General features: G+C 49.7%; 1 protein-coding gene across 24 annotated transcripts in view; it reads left to right on the plus strand.

Moving 5' to 3' along the window:
• Window positions 1-194: 194 nt before the first annotated feature.
• MOV10L1 (Mov10 like RNA helicase 1) overlaps window positions 195-21,118 on the plus strand; it is a 67,122-nt gene continuing 46,198 nt past the window's right edge. For 5 of the 24 annotated variants that reach the window (XR_014082243.1, XR_014082247.1, XM_081590905.1 and 2 more), the window contains exons 1-9: window positions 195-328; window positions 2,039-2,223; window positions 8,374-8,536; window positions 13,394-13,506; window positions 13,976-14,160; window positions 15,998-16,141; window positions 16,408-16,652; window positions 17,032-17,164; window positions 18,118-18,312. Coding sequence is in view for 13 of the 24 variants with exons in the window: in XM_081590905.1 (XP_081447031.1) it covers window positions 232-328; window positions 2,039-2,223; window positions 8,374-8,536; window positions 13,394-13,506; window positions 13,976-14,160; window positions 15,998-16,141; window positions 16,408-16,652; window positions 17,032-17,164; window positions 18,118-18,312 (1,460 nt within the window). In the remaining 11 variants the exon portion in view is untranslated. Of the gene's footprint in view, window positions 1,513-2,038; window positions 2,224-3,261; window positions 3,321-8,373; window positions 8,537-13,393; window positions 13,507-13,975; window positions 14,161-15,997; window positions 16,142-16,407; window positions 16,653-17,031; window positions 17,165-18,117; window positions 18,313-21,118 lie in introns of all 24 variants that reach the window. The other 19 variants (XR_014082246.1, XR_014082248.1, XM_081590908.1 and 16 more) reach the window with 9 other exon arrangements.

The following is a 21,118-nucleotide window of genomic DNA, read 5'->3' on the forward strand; positions in this document are numbered from 1 at the left end:
CCCACAGGGCGCAGCGCACTAACCGTCGCAACCGCCCACCACTCGCCGCTAACAGTCTCCGCGTGCCGCACCCCCATTGGCCGAGCTCCACCGGGCTGGGCGCAGGCGCCGCAACCCTATTGGCCAAACTCCAGGGCGCGCCGACGCGAGCGCGGCAGCCCATTGGCTGCAGGAGCAGCGTGCCGCGTGCGGGCACCTCAGGCTGCGGCGCTGAGGCGGGGCGGCCGGGCCATGCTGCGCCTCGCGGCCAAGGTGGTTTCCTTCTTCTGGAGGAAGGCCGACTGCCCAGAAGAGGAGGCCGGGCCGCCGGGGCCCGAGCTCGGGGAAGGTGCCTCGCGGGGGGGCGGGCCGCGCGGCCTCTGAGGCCTCCCGGCCTCAGGGGACGGGACGCTGCCCGGGCGGGGGCGGCTGGTGACCTAGGACAAGCCCCGGAGCTCGCGAAGCCCGCCTCCCGCGCCTGCACCGGGGGTGGGGGTGGGGAGTGGCCCGAGCCTGGTCCCGGGGCGTGACCAGACCAGGGTCTGAGAGGCCCCGGCGTCCCCTTCGTCTTGTTTTCTCCTTCGAAGCTGAGGCGTGCCTCTTTCATGGCGATCTCTTCCCAGCGTAGGGGCTGTGTCTCCTTTCCGCTTGGTTTTTTCACGCGCTGCGAGCGCCCTGACACCAGTCCCTCCGGACGGGTTCCCGCCCTTTCTCTGTCAGCGCCCCTGCAGTTGTGTGCGTCGACGGCCCTGGAAAGGGTGACCCGGCCGTCCTAAACCGTTCTTTTAGTCCCGTGGGGTCTTGCTCTTCTTGAAATTGTTTTTGAACCCATTTCCTGAAGTGCAGGCAGTACTTCTGATTCTGGCACCCGGAATTACACATTCCCCAAGGATCTTGGCATTTTCTCCCAACCCCTCCTTCTGTCCGAGACTTGAGCGCTGGGTAGTGAGTCTCTAGTTGCTTTCTGTAACCTCCAAAAACAGGAAATTCTCCGCGAGAGAAGCCAGAACGTCAGTCGTGGAGCTACTTTTAGTCGCAACTTGCTATTAGCTGTCCGCAGCCGGCGTTCTGCCTCTTCAGCAAGCTGCGGCCTGGAGCGGGTCGCCTCACCCATCCAGGCCTTGTCTGTCAATGCAGCCCCTCAGCAGCAGTAGGATTACAGCTCAGCCTCAGTGGGCTTCCAGCCAGGCAGGGGGGCACTCAGGTGTCTTCTGTGTCTGAGAAGGAGCAGAAGTTCTGGGCCCAGGTCTCTGAGTGGATGAGGGCAGGCCTGCTCTGCCCCAGACTTGCCCCCCAGGCCCAGAATCTTCCAGTAGTTCCTGCCTAGGATTGAGTGCTCCGTTGTGTCCGACTCTTTGCGACCCAGTGGACTATAGCCCACAGGTTCCTCTGTCCCTGGGATTCTCCAGGCAGGATACTAGCGTGGCTTGCCGTTTCCTCCTCCAGGGGATGTTCCTGAAAAGGAATCGAACCTGGGTCTCCTGCATTGCTGTAGTTTCCTTTACCACTGGCCCGTCTAGGAAGCCATTCCTGGTATGATGAAATGATACAGAGTCTCCTACCCCTGCTGCTGGTAGTATTAGTGATGGGAAAGACAGTAGTGGTGATAAGTGCACAGTAATGACTCCCCCACTGCTGCTCTAAAGCGGCCCCCAGCCTGTGCCAGCCATGCAAAGGTCTGTGCCTTGCACATCCTGTCATGTAATAATCTTCACATAGCTCTCTTGGACTGTAACTGTCTTCACTTTACAGATGAGGACAGGCACAGACCTAGCCCAGGGTTCCGCAGATGGCAGGGCAAGAGCTGGGCATCAGACCTAGGCAACCTGGCTCTAGAGTCAGAGCTCTCCCCATGTTGCCTACCACCTGTGCCCCTTGGGGTAACCTGGGAAGTCTGCCTCCAAAACCCTACTTTCTGAGCGCTCTGCTCTCCAGGGAGGTTCTCAGCCCACAGGGCTCCTAGCCACAAGGATGCTCTGAGCTCCAGTTCTCTGGGAGGCTCAACCGTAGTCTGCACTTGCTTTGTGGTCAATGTAACCTCTCTGTTTACCTGTCTCAGGTGACACCAGGTTGAAAACTGTCCAGGGTGTCGTGACAAGGTACTGCAGTGATTATGGCATGATTGACGATTTGATCTACTTCTCCAATGAGGCTGTGACTAGCAAAGTGCTTCTAAATGTCGGACAGGAAGTTATTGCGGTTGTGGAAGAAAATAAGGTGTCAAATGGACTGAAAGCGATCCGGGTAAGGCCTGAGTTCTTGAGGAAGAATTCTCTTTACCTTGAGCTTCACACCACCATCCTCCTTTCAGAGACAACCTATAGCTTTATGCCATGGAGGAAATCAGTGTTACCACTTCGTTATCTATTCTTCTAGTCATTTAAGAAACTATTGTTACAAATGATAGCTGTTTGGACCTTTGTTATCTAGTTAGCAAAGATAATTAATGAACTCTACCATGCAACACATTTTTCTTTAAAAAAAAACAGTATTATTACGCTCTGATTTCCTGATGTTAGTTAGAGAGTATGCATGTTTAACATTTTAATGGTTATCATCAAATTATCCTTCAAGAACTTTGTGCTAATTATACTCAGGACAGGATGAGAGACTTGTTACTCATGTTGGCAAGGGTGTGGACTTAGGCATCTTGGAAATCTTCGCCAGTCACTTTGATAAGTGATCTTATTGTTTTAATTTGCATTTAAGCCTTAAAATAGACTAAATATTCACATTTTTTTTCTGTGAGTTATTTTAATGTCCTTTATACATTTTGTTTGGTGGGTTCAACTATTTAAAATTAAACTTTCTACATTACGGGATTAAGTTTCATTCCACGTAGTTAATGGGTCTGTCTATTTCTTGTGGCTCCAGGGCTTTGTATGAGTCCTTAGAGAGGCTTTTCACACTTCTCAGTACAGACATGCACTCAGGTTTTCCTCTGAAAAATTGTTTATTGACATTTAAATGTTTAGTTTCCCTGGAACTTACTGGCTGTGTGGACTGAAAGAAGGAACCAGACATGTCTTTCCTGGTAGCTTGCCAGTCATCCACTGAGTGGTCCAGTCTTTCCTACTGAGTTGGAGGTTCCCAGAATCCCACCTACCTGGGACCCTGTCTAGACCCTGTCGGTCCTGATGCCTTCACTTGGCCCCTGTGGCACAGTCACATCCTTGGGTGGCAGGCTGGTTTCCCTCTTCCTGTCTGTGGATGGGCTTCTCTGGGCTCTCTTATTCTGGATGAACATTAGAGTCATCCTGCTGTTTCTCCTCCTTGGCTCAGACTCACCTGGACCAGCGCGGAGTACATGGATCCATTTAGGTCAAGTGACGTGGATCAGAGTGAGTTTTCACCACCTACAAATTATGTCCACTTATTATAAGCCTTCCTTTCTGTTCTTTTTGTTCATTTACATTCTGCAGATTCCTTCTTAAGTTTATTTTTGAGAATTGTATTGATTTTGTTTCATTATCAATATGATTTTATTTTGTATTTTCAATATTTTTCTTCCCTTTTGGGAAATCTGTTGATTTCTGGTATATAATTTGGTATCTGGTAAACTTACTGAGTTCAACTACTTTTTTAAATGGTCATGACATACCATGTACCAACCATATGTCGCTATTTAGATTTATTAAAATTAAGTAAAATTTAGAACTAACTCCTCAGTTTCATGAACTACATTTTAAGTACGGAACGTGACTGGTGGCGCCAAATTGGATGCTTCCAACATAAACCATCTCTATTAGGGCAGAAAAGCCTGTGGAGTTGCTCTGGTCTAGAGCATGCTGCCCCTGGGCAACAGCACCTTCTCCTCATGCTCCACCTGAACTCTGACTCTTCAGACAGAGTGCTTCCTTGTTTGTTTTTAGCTCTTCTGGAAGATGCCAGTATCACTTGATTTACCAACACTAGGTAGGATTAACTGACTTCCACTGTGAAAGTTGTGGAATTGGCTCATTGCTACTAGCCTCTGGATTTATTTGCTCATTTCTTATTTAGGTTTTTTTATCATGGTAAAATGTGTATAACATGAAATTGTTAACCATTTAAAATTTCTTGATGCCATTCAGTGGCACTAAGTACATTCATGTTGTTCTGCACCCATATCACTACTTTCACAACTTCTCATCATCCCAAATACAAACTCTTTACCCACTAAATAATAACCTACTGTTCTACTTTCTGTCTCTATGAGTTTGACTATCCTGGGATGCTTCATGTAAGTGGAATCATATATTAGTCCTTTTGTATCTGCCTTTTTGGACTTAATATAATATTTCCAGAGTACATCTGCATACCAAGTATCAGCTCTTCGTTCCTTCTTATGGTTAAATAACATTCTGTTGTATGTATAGACTGTATTTTGTTTCTCCACTCACCTGTTGATGGACACGTGGGTTGTCTCTACCTTTTGGCTGTTGGAGATAATATTGCTGTGGAAAGTACCCTTTGAGTCCCTGTTTTCAACTCTGGAGTCTGTACCTTGCAGTAGAATTGAATGGTCATATGGTAATCCTGTGGGCTTACCAGGTGGGTCAGTAGTAAAGAATCCGCCTGCCAATGCAGGAGACAGGAGACGTGGGTTCGATCCCTGGATTAGAAAGATCCCCTGGAGTAGGAAATGGCAACCCACTCCAGTCTTGCCTGGAAAATCCCATGAACAGAGGAACCATAGTCTGCGGAGCTATAGTCTGCGGGGCTTCAAGGAGCTGGACGTGACTGAGAGAATGAGCACGCCGTGAGGTGACCCTGTCTGTAGCTTCCGGAGAGTCCACCGCATTCCCCCAGGGGCCGCGCCACTGTACATCCCCACCAGCAGCACAGAGTCCAACTTGTCCATGTCTCCACCAACGTGAATTATTTTCCTTTTCTTTTTTTTGATAGTAACCACCCTAGTGAATGTGTCTTATTGTGGTTTTCATTTACATTTTTCTAATAATTAGTAACACTGAACATCTTTTCACGTGTCTATAGGTCATTTACAACAACATATACCTTCTTCAGAGGAATGGCTTTTCAGTTCCTTTGCTTATATTTTAATCAAGTTATTTTCTTATTGAATTATAAAAGTTCTTTATATATTCTGATATTAATCCCTTATCAGATGTGTGATTTACACATATTTCCTCCCGTTCTGTGGGTTTTTCACCTTTTCTTTTTAAATGTATTTATTCTTGGCTGCATTCGGTCTTTGTTGCTGTGCGCGGGCTGTGCTCCAGTGTTGGTGACGGGGAGTTGCTCTCTAGTCACGGTGCTCTGGCTTCTCTTGTTGCAGAGCGTGGGCCCTAGGGCACTTGGTTTTCAGGAGTCGTGCAGGGGCTTAGTTGCTCTTCTGCAGCGTATGGGATCTTCCCAGACCAGGGATCATACCAGTGTCCTCCATTGCAAGGCAGAGTCTTAACTATAGGACCACCAGGGAAGCCTCTTCACTTCTCTCAATAATATCCTTTGATGCACCAAAGTTTTAAATTTTGATGAAGTCCAATGTATCGTTTTTAATAGCCTGTGTCTGATGTCACATTTAAAAAATAACCCAAGATCATGAAGTTTTTCTCCTATGCTTTCTTCTAAGAGTTTTATAGGTTTATCTCTTAACTTTAAATCTTTGACCCACTTTTTAGTTAGTTACTGAATATGGTGTTGGATGAGAGTTTGACTTCATCTTTTACAAGCTGGGATCCAGTTTTCCCAGCGCCGTTTCTTGAGAAGACTGAACCACATGGAAAACCTTTTCTCCTTTGAATGGTCTGGTACCTTTGTTGAGAGTCACTTGACCACGTATGTGAGGGTTTATTTCTAGGCTCTTGATTCTGTTTCATTGGTGTTTTGTATGTCTTTTAATTATTGTAGCTTGGTAGTAAGTTTTGAAATCAAAAAAGGTGAGTCTTCCAACTTTGTCCATCCTTTTCAAGATTATTTTGGCTATTCAGGGTCCCTTGAGATTCCATATGAATTTTCAGTTCAGTTCAGTTCAGTCACTCCGTCATGTCCAACTCTTTGCAACCCCATGAACCGCAGCACGCCAGGCCTCCCTGTTCATCACCAACTCCCGGAGTCCACCCAAACCCATGTCCATTGAGTCGGTGATGCCATCCAACCATCTCATCCTCTGTTGTCCCCTTCTCCTCCTGCCTTCAATCTTTCCCAGCATCAGGGTCTTTTCCAGTGAGTAAGCCCTTCGCATCAGGTGGCCAAAGGATTGGAGTTTCAGCTTGAACATCAGTCCTTCCAATGAACACTCAGGACTGATCTCCTTTAGGATGGACTGGTTGGATCTCCTTGCAGTTCAAGGGACTCTCAAGAGTCTTCTCTAACACCACAGTTCAAAAGCATCAATTCTTCAGCGCTCAGCTTTCTTCACCATCCAACCCTCACATCCATACATGACCACTGGAAAAACCATAGCCTTGACTAGACGGAACTTTGTTGACAAAGTAATGTCTGCTTTTTAATATGCTGTCTAGGTTAGTCATAACTTTCCTTCCAAGGAGTAAACATCTTTTAATTTCATGGCTGCAATCACCATCTGCAGTGATTTTGGAGCCCAGAAAAATAAAGTCAGCCACTGTTTCCACTGGTTCCCAATCTATTTGCCATGAAGTGATGGGACCGGATGCCATGATCTTCGTTTTCTGAATGTTGAGCTTTAAGCCAACTTTTGCACTCTCCTCTTTCACTTTCATCAAGAGGCTCTTTAGTTTTCACTTTCTGCCATAAGGGTGGTGTCATCTGCATATCTGCATATGAATTTTAGGATGGGTTTTTCTGTTTCTTCAAAAACCATCATTGGGGTTTTGACAGAGGTTGCATTGACTCCATCGATCGCTTTGGATAGTATTGATGTCTTCATGTTAATCCATGGACGTGAGGTGTGTTTCCACTTGTTTGTGTCTTCTCTAGCTTCTTTCTTGGTGAGGGCTTCCCGGGTGGATCAGACAGTAAAGAGTCTGCTTGCAATGCGGGAGACCTGAGTTCGATTCCTCTGACAGGAAGATCCCCTGGAGAAGGAAATGGCAACTTACTCCAGTATTCTTGCCTGGGAAATCCCATAGACGAAGAGCCTGGTGGGCTCCAGTCCGTGGGGTCACAAAGAGTCGAACATGACTGAGTGACTAACAGTTTAACTTCTTTCAGTTACATTTGCTGTTTCAGTGTACAAGTCTTTCACCTTTTTGGTTAAATTTATTCTTAAGTATTTGTTTGATTCTTTTTTGATGCTATCATAAATGGAATTGTTTTCTCAGTTTTTTTTGAACATTTATTACAGGTAAATAGAAATACAGCTGACTTTTGTACGTTGATTTTGTATCCTATAACTTTGCTGAATTCGTTCATTGGCTCTAACAGGTGTTTTGTAGATGCTTTAGCATTTTCTGGATGTAAGATCTCATTCAGTAATGTCTGATTCTTTGCAACACAGTGGACAGTAGCCCTCCAGGCTCCTTTTCCATGGAATTCTTGAGGCAAGAATACTGGAGTGGGTAGCCCCATTGCCTTCTCTCGAGGATATACCTGACCCCAGGGAGGGAACCCAGGTCCCCGGCACTGCAGGCAGATGCTTTACCCTCTGAGGCTTCAGGGAAGCCTGAAGCCCATCTTAGATCACTTGTTGTTGTTCAGCCCCTCAGTTGTGTTCAACTCTTTGCGACCCCATGGACCGCAGCACGCCAGGCTTCCCTGTCCTTCGTCTCCCAGAACTTGCTCAAACTCACGTCCATTGAGTCGGTGATGCCATCCAACCATCTCGTCCTCTGTCCTCCCCTTCTCCTCCTTGATTCAATCTTTCCTAGCATCAGGGTCTTTTCCAGTGAGTCAGCTCTTCTCATGTCAACTTCAAATAGTTAAACTTCTTCCTTTCCAATCTGGATACTAAAATTTCTTCTTCTTGGCTAATTGCTTTGGCTGGGACTCCCAGTGTTCTGTTGAACAGAAGTGGTAAAAGCACACATCCTTGCCTGTTTCGTTATCCTGGGGAAAAGCTTTCAGTCTCTTAGCACTGAGTGTCATGGGAGCAGTAGGTCATATGTGGTCTTTATAGTGTTGAGGAAGTTCCAATGTCTTCCTAGTTAATTGAGTATTTTTATCATAAAAGAGGTATTGGGTTTTATCAGATGCCTTTTATGCACCAACTGAGATGATTGTATATAATTTTTCCTTTGTTCTGCCAGATTGCTGGATGGTCGTGACTGGTTTGCGTTTGTTGAGCCATGTTTGTGTTCTGGGATGAACCCCTCTCCTTCGTGATGTGCAGCCCCTTACCATGCAGCTGCATTCGGTTTGCCTGTATTTCATTGGGGTTTTTGCCTCAGTGTTCATAAGAGGTCTTGGCCAGTATTTGGCTTTCTTTGCAGTCCTCAGCATGTCTTCAGTGGTGGTTTGTCTGTCTTGCAGGTGGAAGCTGTCTCAGATAAATGGGACGATGATAGCGAGAGCCACGGTGGGGGGTTGTCTGACCCCAGCCCCCGGGTGCTGATTGGCTGCGTGACCTCGCTGATGGATCGCGCGGGCTACATCAGCCAGACCACGTACTTCTCCCTGGAGAGTGTGTGTGAAGGTGCGCTGGACAGGTCTCTGCTTCACATTTAAAATGAGTTTTTGTGGTTTTTTATAAAATGTTCATGAATAGAATTGAGGTGACTGCTTGCCTCACTGACAGGGCCCGTCTGGGCTCCCTCTGGGAGAAGGCCTGTGGCGGAGCAGCAGCGAGCTCGGGCGCCGGCGCCACGCCGCCCCCGTCCTCTGCCGTTCGTCACGCAGTTGCCGATGCCTGGGGAGCTGCTCCTCTTCCATGACCGTTGCTCCTGATGTAAGACAACAACGTCATAGATGTATGGAGGCGCTGTGATTTTTTTTTTTACATGGGTCCAGTGTTTTAAACTATGACTTGGGGATAACCTGGTACTTTTCCGAGAGTACATTTTTAATTGCGTCTGGGTTTAGCTGATCTTCCTAGATGGCACAGTGGTGAAGAATCCAGCTTCCAATAGAGGAGACACAAGAGACCCGGGTTTGATCCCTGGGTTGGGAAGATCCCCTGGAGGAGAAAACGGCAACCCACTCTAATATTCTAGCCTGGAAAATCCCATGGACAGGGGAGCCTGGCAGGCTACAGTTCATGGAGTCGGCAAAGAGACAGACTCGACTGAAGGACTGAGCACACACACGTTAGCTGATCTAAGATTCTGTTTTTATGCCTAAAGAAATAATTTGTCAGCGTCATTTACTGAACAACCATTTATTGTCTGCCTGCTGTCTCCAGTGATGGGTAGGGAGCAAGGCAGGAGGAGACCCAGATGAGTGAGCCCTTCCTCTACCTTCTGAGGAGAAACAGCCCTATCCATGCTTTATCCTCAGGCAGGACTTAGAGGAGCTTGGGGTGGGGGAGCCCTGAGCTGGACCCCCTGCCGGGCTGTGTGGTCAGGGCCCTGCCCCCTGTCTGCTGACTCTTCAGTGGTCGAGGTGTCCAGTCCAGGGGCCAGTGTTCATCCGCCAGCATCCTCGAGGTCCTCTAGAGTGTTGCCCTGAAAGCCTCGACCCAGCACCTGGTTCCTGCTTCCTGGAGCTTATACCAGACCTCTGACCTGCGAGCCCCCCTTAAGGCTGGACCCCTTTACCCAGCTCTCCCCCTTCTCTGACCCTAAGCCTGCCCTGTGTGGACCAGCCAGCCTTGCCCTCTGCCTTCTGGTTGGGATTCACCTGGGGGGAGCCCCAGCAGATGGAGGATGGGGGGAGTGAGACTGGGCCCAGCACCCCCACCCTGTGGCCTGCCCCTGGCTTCACTCCTCTCCTGTGACCATAACCAGGGCACCAGGCAAATGAGTGGCCAAGCCGGTGCCCAGTGGAGAAGTGAAAGGGACGTTCAAATTGGTTAAGATTAAATCATTTTATATATATATATATATATATATATATATGTATCAATTAGCACATTTATTTTATTATATTGGCGGGCCTTTACTGTTATTCAAAAACTATTTGCAACGCTAAAATTCCTTCTGAAAAAAAGAGATGATACCTGGGTACATTAGAGAATAGTTAAACAATTTAATCTTGATTGTGTAGCCATTATATTCTTTGTGTGTATTAACATCTTTCATTTCTTAGCAGCCCTAACACCATGTCACTGGCATCCTTCTGAGGAACGTACATTTTTCAGTGTTATCTTAGCTTCATTTCTTCATGCAGTGGCCTGGAGTCTTCCTCAAAGCTGCATTTTATGGTCGATGAAATTGTAGGCACCTTTGATGGGCTCTCCCTGTAGGCTTGTGTATGCTCAGTCACTAAGTCATGTCCAACTCTTTGCGACCCCCATGGAGTGTAGTCCACTAGGCTCCTCTGTCCATGGGATTTCCCAGGCTAGAATGCTGGAGTGGGTTGCCATTCCCTTCTGCTGAGGATCTTCCCAGATAACCCTAGCCCCCATCTCCTGCATTGCAGGTGGATTCTTTACCACTGAGCCACCTTTTAATTAAGGAAATACTAGTAAGCTCAAAGCAAATTCTGCTGAATGTGAGTTATTAACAAGTCTGGGTTTTTTCCTACTGAAATATATAACTTTTTTAGCCCAGATGTTTCACAAGTGTTGGTTTTTTACCTCTGTAAATACAGAGGTATTCAAATGTTTTCATGAACTAAAATCTATCAAATAAGTCATTTCTGTGATTTTTTTTAATATTACACAAAATTTGGAAGCTGTAGAGTTGTTGTAGGCCTTGATGGTTTTAACTTACTCATTGCTAAATATCAGTTTATCCAACTAAAAGTGAGGGCTTCAGCAATCCCACTGCTGGGCATACACACTGAGGAAACCAGAACTGAAAGAGACATGTGTACCCCAGTGTTCATCGCAGCACCTTTTATAATAGCCAGGACGTGGAAGCAACCTAGATGTCCATCATCAGACGAATGGATAAGGAAGCTGTGGTACATGTACATGATGGAATATTACTCAGCCATTAAAAAGAATACATTTGAATCAGTTCTAATGAGGTGCATGAAACTGGAGCCCATTATACAGAGTGAAGTAAGCCAGAAAGAAAAACACCAATACAGTAGACTAATGCATATATATGGAATTTGAAAGATGGTAATGATAACCCTATATGCGAGACAGAATAAGAGACACAGATGCATAGAACCGTGTTATGGACTCTGAGGGAGAAGGTGAGGGTGGGATGATCTGAGAGAAGAGCATTGAAACATGTATATTATCATGTGTGAAACAGAACGCCAGTCCAGGTTCGATGCATGAGACAAGGGCTCAGGGCCGGGGCAATGGGATGACCCTGAGGGATGGGATGGGGAGGGAGGTGGGTGGGGGGTCCAGGAAGGGGAACACATGTAAATTCATGGCTGATTCATGTCGATGTATGGTAAAAACCACTACAATATTGTAAAGTAATTAGCCCCCAACTAAAATAAATAAATTAATTAAAAAAGTAAATAAATAAAACTGAGGGCTTGATTGAAAGGCTCCTCACACAGGTGGTAGGCGTCATGTCCAGGTGTTCAGCTCTGAGCTGAATCAACACACAGGGTCTCACTGCTTCGGGTTCTCTGCTTTTATGGGAGTGAGCGTCACCATGTCCTGTTTACAGGCTGTATTCTCAGTAACTGCAGTTCACAAAAGTCTTAAAACTGAAGATTTTTTTTTCTTTTGTTCCACCTCCCTCTCAACCCCCACCCCTTCCGACCCCCACCCTGCTGTGCTGCATGGCTTGGGGAGTCGTGTTCCACAGCAGGGATCGAACCTGTACCCTCAGCAGTGAGCGCTGAGTCCTAACCACTGGGCCAGCTAGGGGTTCCGTAAAGCTGAAGATTTTTTGCTTCTACATTTACTGAGTACTTGAATTAAAAATTGTCAAGTGATTTTGAACAAAGTGTAACCAAAATGTAGAGCTCTCACCTGAAAAAAGTGGAAGGAGCACCACTGTAGGGTTGATTTTCAAAGCACTTCTTCAGAGCTTCAGCCATTTGTAAAATTCAGACTGTGGGGCAGCCAAGAGGACCAGGCCACCAGGCCCCATGGTCTGTTTGTTTCAACGCTGGCTCTGAGGCTGAGTTGCCTTCATGCCTCCGTCAGTCTCCACGGCTACAGCCTGTCCTTCCGCTTGCTGACCAGCACAGCGTGGGGGAGGACCTGGGCTGCGGACGCACGGGGCTTCTCAGTGCACAGGGGTCTTGTTTCTGTTACAGTTCCATCAAAACTTGCACTTAGGTGTGTTATCGTGGGAAAAGCAGACAATCTTTTCTCCAGTGTTGGGTTTTTAAACTGAATTACTGTAGCATTCACAGTAAGGTCAGATATATCTCCTTCAACAGAATAGTCTTCCAAAATCTTTGCTTTGATTCCGTGATTCCGATGGGGGAAAAATGAACTAGTTTTATTTGCTTCGCTGTTTCTCTCTTTGAAATGCCTTTTATCCAGCTAACACAGTGACAGTTACTGCTTCACTTCTCGTGTGTGTTGGAAGATATAGAATTAAAAATTAGCAAAATTATGTCAATTATTTGATAAATGAGGGCATAGCTTACAAAACAAAGATTTCTCTGTGGTGCGTTAACTTGTGCTTCTGGGCATTATCCTCCTAAAACACTGACCTGGAAGCTGGCGCCCAGGAGATGTGTCACCTGTGGGTTTGCGCTGCCCGTGCCATGCTGGGCAGCCCCCGTGCTGAGAAGCAGTGTCTGTAGAGGTTTGGGCTACTCTGTGCTTATCACCAGCTTCCTTGAGAAACAAACCCATTATTTGCTTTCTCAGCTTAATAGAAATGTTTATTACAAAAGAACCAAAAGATTATCAGCAGGTATAGCTCCTCCACATACCACAGCGGCTCAGCCGCTGCCTCACGTCCCTGCTCCTGTAATTCCCCTCCCTGCCTGCCCCGCCCGTTCCCAGGCACACTGAGGGGACACCGAGGGCTCCCCTGCCTGAGCCGGGGCGGACGCAGCTGCCCAGGCCTCGGGTGGGATGCACCCCCCTATGTTGCTACGCGCCCACGTGTCCTGACGAGGAGGATGGGCGGGCGCTCCTAGGGTCTGCGAGCTGGCAGAGCAGCGCCACAGACACCCACGGCTCTGGGAGCTCACCTCGGTTCGGCTGTCAGCCGCAGTGCTTGGTTATGTGTTGTATGTGCGCTTCACATGCATGCATATATATAATTGATACATACATGTAAAATACTGTACTATATGTACTTGTGTATTATGTAGCATACAATTACATATAACTGTGTATTACGTATGATTACATACAGTGTGTATAGTTGTATGTAATTAATTCACATTGTATATACATTATGTATTATATACACATGTGATAACAGTGCTCTGAAAGGTAACTTCAGAGTCTCTTGTACTCTTTAATGTTTCAACGTCACCAAGTAACTTGCCTGGTTTTCCCGCCTTGGAGGTTTCCAGCCCTGCAAGGGAGACTGGGTGGAGGCTGAGTACTGGATCCGGCCAGGCACATGGAGCAGCGAGGCCATCTCGGTGAAGCCGCTGAGGTACAAGCGTGTGGACCAGGTAGGTACCGGGCCTCGAGTGTCCGTGGGTCCTCGCTGCACCAGGAGGTCAGGTTAAGTGAGAGTCCATCTTGGCCAGAGAAGACCCTGACTTCTTACCAAGATGACTGGAGGCCGTCCTGCATGCTGGCGTAGTTAAATTCTAGGTCACAGAGGTACTCAGTGTTAAAGTGGCTGATGGTGGGACACAGAGCGGGTGTGGGCTCTGCCTGTTCTCCTAGCAGAGCTGTTGTCTGGGGAGTTGGGGCTGGAACAGAGGAGGGAATTGAGTTTGCAAGTGGAGGCGGAGTGTGCCCTGGGCTGCTCCCTTGGCCTCGGCTCCCGGCTTCTGCCTGGCCTGCACCGTCTGGGGCGTTGCTTCTCACCGGAGACCAGGCCTGAGCCTCCCTGGCTGTGGCAGCCCCACCCTCCAGGCACTGGTTTCCAGCCTCACTGTGCATGTACTGCCAGCCCCAGTGTTCTGCTTGCAGGTCCGTGTGTCCAGCCTCTGTGGGAGGAACGGGGTGATCGATGATTGCATCTTCTTCACCTTGGACTCCCTGAAACTTCCGGAAGGCTACATGCCCCGCAGGCACGATGTGGTCAGCGCGGTGGTGGTGGAGAGCAGCCAGTCCTGCTACGTGTGGCGGGCACTGTGCATGACTCCGGTGCAGAGGTGATGAGGAGGCGGGAGTGGGCCCGGTGTGCAGCTGAGGGTTGGTTCAACAAAACAATATCCCCTGAGCTGGCGGGGTTGGAAGGAGATCTCCTGGGCGCTGAGGGGTGTTCATGGTTGACTGAAGGCTGAGTGAAAAGTTGCCCCTTGAGCCTCAATCGCATGTTGATGATCTTCATATTTTCGTGGGTTTTGTGAGTTGTATTCTTTCACACATTGGTGTTTCATAGAACATGTTATACATGGCAAATTTTTAGAGTGACTGAATTTGCTGTGTCCGTATTCTTTCTGTGTCCCAGTGACCGTCCACCTCCAACATGTGTTTATGGGCACCACAGGCCTTCCTGAGCTTGGGTTTGACCAGCAGCACTGCCCTGTGTCCTGCCTGCGTCTGCCCTGCGTCCCTAGTGCTCCCGTAGGACACCTGTACACAGTTTCCTAAGCAGACCTGTTTGTCCGGTGCTCTCACGGGAGCAGGTCACGTGTGGGAGGAGGGTCTGTGAGCCACAGGGCGGGGAGCCTGTCTCAAAGAAGTGGGCTACCGACCTGGCCAGGAAGGTGTGCTGTGGGTAGGGTGTGGGCAGGGCCTCCCTGGCTGTGGGTGGCAAGCTTCAGGTGAGCCTCTTTCAGGCCCCAGCTACAGTGGCCTCTGCTCCATCCGGGGAGCGGAACTGATCCCGGGAGGGTGATGACCAGGCATGTTCCCCCGAGGCTCAGTCTGCCGGGAGCGGCTCTCCTCACAGGGGGCCCATCGGCCCAACAGGTGCTCCACGTGCACGGCGCCCTGTGCCGCTGCCCTCACCCTGGTTTCCTCCCGAGCTGGTCCCACCTTCAGGCTTTAGCCCCACGTCGGGGATGCTGCCCTGCCCTCAGGCCCCTGTCCCCCACCCACTCAAGGACCCGAAGGCCGGCGGCAGTGTTGTGTGTGCAGCGGGGCCTGTGGTGTCCCATGCCCGCCCCCCGGGGACCCTGTGGTGGTGCCCCATGCCCGCCCCCCCCGGCGCTGGTTGGGTGAGCCCGTTAGCCAGTTCTCCTCAGCCCATGGGTGGTTGGCTGGCTGTAGCACAGATGAGCACTCCCGCAACACCCTGGGCTGGGAGGAGGCTCAGGGCAGCTCTGCCTGTGTGGCCAAGGAGAGGGAGATGGGCGAGGATAGGTGACTGAAACGGATTTGAGGGGGCGGGCAGGCTGAGGCAGGTCACTGGTGGGGGCGAGGGTGTCGCCAGTGTGTGGACAGGGGCAGGTGTGAGGAGCCCATTTCTGCGTGGCACTGGGTGGGTCAGGGATGGGAAGGAGCTGCGAGTGAGTGACTGGTGGACGCAGCGCCTGCACTTCACAGCCGTGTCAGCACAGAGGGGACGAACGGTCCCTCCTCAGGGGAGGGCGGCATCTGCTCATTTTGTAACGGTAAAAATTCTCATTTGGTTTCAGATATTCTGAAGCCATACTCTTTTTCCCAATGAAATGGGTCCCTGACAAGCCAAGCCCCTCCCTGCAGCCAAGGGGAGGGTCTGAGGAGGAGCACTGAATGCCCTTCCCGCCGGGTGGAGTGGGGCTTGGGTCTCTGGGGCCACTCTGGTGGAGGCGGCCTGTTCTCAGACCCTTGGTGTCACTCCTGGGCCCTCCTCTCCTCTGGACTCAGCAGGGCTTGTGGTCTCTTCGTGAGGGTGACCTGCTGTCCTGCCCAGAAGTCCTCAGGGTGTCCTTCCGCGTCACCTCTCTGGGGCTTGGCTCCGTGTCCCGCCCCTTGCTGTTGGTGCCGCCTGGCAGGGCAGGTCGGGGCCTCCAGACGCCCCTGCCCACTGACCTGACAGCGTCCTGTGGCTGCTTTCTCCAGGGACTTGTCTCCTGCCACGGGGACTGCCGAAGAGGCCTATGGAGCCCTTTTGCTCAAAAACAAAGGTGACATTGAAGTCACAAGGATGACAAATTTTGAAACTCTGAAAGAAGGAGAAAGCAAAAACATGGTGATCTGGATAGAGTAAGTTTGCCATTTAAATAAAATTACACAATTGGGTTTTAAACTGTAATTGAAGAATTTCTGTAGAGTGAACTTTCTTTGCCTGTTTGTTTTTCGCTTTATGTCTATCTTTGTAGATTTTCCGCCCCGAGGTAGCCTTTTCACCTACACTCAATTAGAAGTATTTTCAATTGTCATTCTCTTGTTAGATTGAATTCTGTTTTACAGTAATAGCGTTTTAGCTTTAAAAATCCTGTCTCTGTTCACAGCTAATTTTCCTTTTCCAGGAATAAAGGAGATGTTCCTCAAAACTTAGTCAGCTGCAAGCTGGGTGGCTGGGATAAAGCTAAACAGTTCAGATTTCAGATGCTGGATAAAACCCACGTGTGCCCCAGAGTGTCTCCTATTTGTGTTCCTGAGAAGGAGAAGGATCTTGCAGATGAAAATATTAACTCGTTAGACAGTTACGGGGAAAGCACAGCCTGGCAAACCCTGGAGAACAGTTCGGTGAACAGCAAAGAAGTCTCTTCAGGTAGCCGTCTCAGCTGTTACCGTCGGATCAACCGCACTAGCACCTTCAGGCCAGGAGCCAGTGAAGCTGCTCCAGGGTCTGGGCTGGTGGGTGGCAGTGGCTACGCTGCTAGCTCTTGGCCTGGACCCTACTCTGATAACTCGGGGCTGACAGCTGGAGACTCGCCCAGGGAGCTTCAGACAAGCCGCTTCCTGTGAACGATTCTAAACTGGGGAGAGGCTGCCTGTGCACCTTTGACTATTGGTCACTGTGTGTGTGTGTGTGTGTGTGTGTATTGGTCACTGTGTGTGTGTGTGTGTGCTAGACCCTTCCATCAACACCAGCGCTGTCAGAACAGCTCACCTTTGGTCTAATTTTGGATTTAAATTTCATCTCCCAGGTGACTGTGCCTGTAAAGGAGAAAATGGAGTGCAGGAGAAGAGCCTATCACAGAAGCAGGTGACAGAGTCCGAACCCAATGGGCTCATCCCTCCAGGGGGAGAAATTCGGATCATGGTCACATGTGATGCAAAGTACGTGGCTGGAGGGTGTGGAAGGAGTTGACCTTAGGGACGTGTGCACATGTGTCTTGTTCTGTTTCACCACGTGAAACAGAGTGGTCATCCTTCTGGGTGGGATGTTGTGAAAAGGATTGGTGGTTGTTTTGGTGGGACAAAATCACAAGGGAAAGCGCTGGAGGAAAGCGGTGTGCGTGGGGTGCCCCCCGAGGCACTTGTGCCCGAGCCTGACCCCTGACTGGTGGAGGACACGAGCCCCCTCAGCCCCGGGAGCCGGTGCCCCAGCCTCCTGCGGCTGCTCCCCGTGCCTGCCTTCAGCGTGCCCCGAGTCCTTCCGGCCCCTCCCCTTCCCCCCGGGCAGCCTGGCCAGATGGTGGCTCCTGAGCCCTTGTGGGCCCTTCCCCTCTTCTGCCTTCCTCCCTGTGTCCAGAACCCTGGGCTCTGACTCCAGTCACCTGTCAGCCAGGAGCTTGGGTGCAGCCCTTCTTCCCTCTCTCATCTCATCTACACCTGCTGGTTCTACATTGGTCCAAGGGTGGCTCTGATTAGATGAGCGCCTGGCTTCAGGCCGAGGGTGACAGTCCTCGAGTTAGCAGTCAGTGCTGGCGCTTGTGTAGCTGTGTGATGTGGCCTAGCCTCGAGCAGCAGAGGGAGGTGGGCCAAAGGCAAAGGCAGACGGTGTCTTGTGTAGCACAGCTCTGATTACACTTGGGAACACTGGACATGTTTTTCCTATTCTTAAGGCTGAGAATCACAGACAATACTATTTTAGGTTTGTGATTTTTATCTTGGGAAAATGTTACATTGCTTATTGTAAAACATCCCTTTTTTTCCTGTAAAAGGATTATTAAAGGCTAAGGGTGACTGGTTTGCTAGCTCTGTAACTTTCCCTGAGTGAAAAGGGAGGTTGTATTAGATCTGCCTGTCTAAACTTACAACGCACACAAAATTGTGTCTTGTTTTTCCAGGAATTCTGGCCGCTGCAGGGAACTCCTTCTGCTTTGCTTCTCCAATTTCATAATCGGGCGATACCTTGAAGTAAATGTTGTAAGTGAGGAGGAGTCACTGATAGCTGTCCGTGAACCCTTTTCATGGAAGAAGTCTAAAAGTTCCCAGGTGTTAGCTTCCACCAAAACCACAGTCGTCGTGACCACACAGAAAAGGTACCACGAGCAGAAATGAAAAAGCAAGCCCCGATCTCGGGCTCGTGGTGTTAGGGACACGCACGATTGCTGTTGTTGAAGGGAGTCAGACATCCAGATAACGTGGTATAGCTGTGGCCCAGCCTCTTACATCATTGTCCTGGGGGCACACGGTGAGGACCAGGCGGGGGGCCTGCAGCCGCAGCTAGTCTCAGGGTGACTCTCAGAGCAGGATGGGACTTGACCCTTTCCCTCAGCTCCTGCCACCTTTCATGTTCCCAGCAGCACAGCCACCCACCTTCCGAGACAGCCCGTGTCCCACGTGGGCACCCAGCAGGAAGGGGTCAGTGAGACGTGGCTGGCATAGCCTCTGTGAGCTGTCCACGGCACCTGAGTATCACTTATCAAGGGCAGCTTGAGGGTCACTTGGCTGCTTGAAGCCCTTTTGAAGATGTGACACCTTTCAAAAGTGAAATTAAGAAAAAAAACCTGTAACCTACTATCTACATGTGGCTGGGGGTTGGGGACCACCCAGACTTTAACTGGGGCATCGTCGAGAAAGTGCTTTATGTCCATCTTTTCTCATCTGCAGTAATAAACCCCAGAAGCTCTAAAAAGCAGATTTTGCTTTTTTAAGTTAGATGCCAAAAATCATGACCTATAGACTGGAGGGTTTTCACGACTTAGTCCTCTGGGTATGTGGCCTCAGCTGCTGCCCTGAGCCCCCTTGGATGATGGGTGCTACTTTTTTGTGATGAGAAACCCTGAATTTCTGCTTATACCCTACGTGGGAACAATTGAAGATAAGATGTGGACTTCGACTCAGTAGTGGGCTGAAGGAAGAACTGTTGGAGTGTTGTGTCCTGTTGACCTTGGGTTGGAGCGCTGTTGACTCCCAGCACGCACAGGAAGCTGTCCTCCCCGCCCAGTCTGACTCCCAGCATGCACAGGGAGCCGCGTCGTCCCCGTCCGCGCTCTCAGCCTCTGAGCCTCGCTCTCCTCTCGTCTGTGAAGCGATGGTCCCGCCCCCGCCCTGCGTGTGGTCATAAGGATCTTTCTTTGCGCTGTGCTGGCTCTCTGTCTTGGGCTTTTCTCCAGTTGCTGTGAGCAGGGCTCACAGTTATGTCTGAGGGCACACATTGCAGTGGCTGCTCTTGTCACAGAGTGTGGACCCTAGGGCGCACTGACTTCAGTAGTTGCAGCACGTGGGCTCAGTAGTGGCATGCGGGTTTAGTTGCCCCACAGCATGTAAGATCTTAGTTCCCAGGGCAGAGGTCAAACCCATGTCCCTTGGATAGGCAGGTGGATTCTTAACCGCTGGACCATTGGACAGTCCCAGTTACAAGGATTAAAGTACGGTTTCTGGCTCTGAGCAGTCAGTAGTAATGAATAAGCAGTAACAGTAGCTAGGTGTGTGAACAGAGATCAGGTCAGGTGGCTCTAGGGATGGAAGGTGAACACAGGAGCGAGAAGTCACATGGTCTGCAAGCAGTGGGCCCCCAGGGCTGGGCTCCAGTTAAGGAGCTTTCTAGAGCCTCGCCCGTCTTCAGTGGTGCTCCAAGCAGCTTCCTCATCACAAGTCGCCTTAACAGGAGGATAGAGCAGGAGCACGCATAGTTAATCCCCTGGTCAGTTTTTCCCCTTTGAACGTTAACACATTGTTCCCGTTCAGGAGCGTCCCTAAAACAAACATCTGTTTCCCACCATCAGAGTAGTGACCCAGAGTGCCTGTCCTGATGGCCTGGCTCCTTTGGAACTGCCAGCATCTGCATCTGCCCACCCCACCAGCAGACAGGCTGCTTTAAGCCCTCCAAGACCCAGCCCCAGCCACCAGTGGCCAGCAGCCTCCACACAAGGCAGGGCCTGGCAGCAACAAACCAGGGGAAGCCGAACCCACCACTCACAGCAGTCAGCCCCCCATGACAGAAGGATCCAGGCAGCCCACATAGAGGGCACATGTGCCTCTGAAGCAGGTAGCTCTGGGGCTCAGAGGGGAGTGTGCTTCTGGGTGCATAGGACATCTACAAAAGGCCACTTTTCCAAGGTCAGGAAATGTAACCACCCCACCAGATACTCAGAAATAAAAACAGCAAACTGGGCACAAGGTGACAGAGGAGGGCTTCCCTAGTGCTCCAGTGGTTAAGAATTCGCCTGCCAACGCAGGAGACATGGGTTCAATCTCTGGTCTGGAAAGATCCCACTTGCCAAGGAGCAGGTAAGCCTGTGAGCCATAACTGCTGAGCCTGCATGCTGCAAAGACTGAAGCCTGCATGCCCCAGAGCCTGTGCTCCTTAACAAGGGAAGCCCCTGCAAAGAGAAGCCCTCGCACTGCAGTGCCGAGTAGCCCCCACTCACCACATAGAGAAAGCCTGCGTGCGGCAACGAAGACCCGCTGCAGCCGAAATAAATAGTGTTAGTGAGGTGACGGAGGGGTGTGTTCCAAATACAGGAGCAGGTAAAACTCCAGAAGAACTGAGGGACAGGCTGGGTGGAGACAAGCCTCTGCCCGAGAGACTTCAAGGTAATGATTGCAGAGATCAAGGAAGTTGGGAGAAGAGTACATGAATGCAGCAAGAAGTGAGAAGTGTTCAGCAGAGTTAGAAAATGTGAAGAACCAAACAGATGAAGACTAAAGTAACTAAAACGGAAAATGCCCTAGAAGGAATCAGCAGTGGATTAGATGCTTTGGAGGACTGAATCAGCAAGCTTGGGAGACAGTGGTAGAAATCACTGAGGTGGAACAGAAGAAAGAGAAAAGAATAAAAAGAAATGAGGACAGATTAAGAGAACACGGGGCTGATCTCATGTGTGTAGACATTCACGTGAT

This window comes from Giraffa tippelskirchi, chromosome 4, assembly GCF_054371585.1.
Source record: "Giraffa tippelskirchi isolate mGirTip1 chromosome 4, T2T-mGirTip1v1.2.pri, whole genome shotgun sequence".
Classification (NCBI taxonomy): Eukaryota; Metazoa; Chordata; class Mammalia; order Artiodactyla; family Giraffidae; genus Giraffa; species Giraffa tippelskirchi.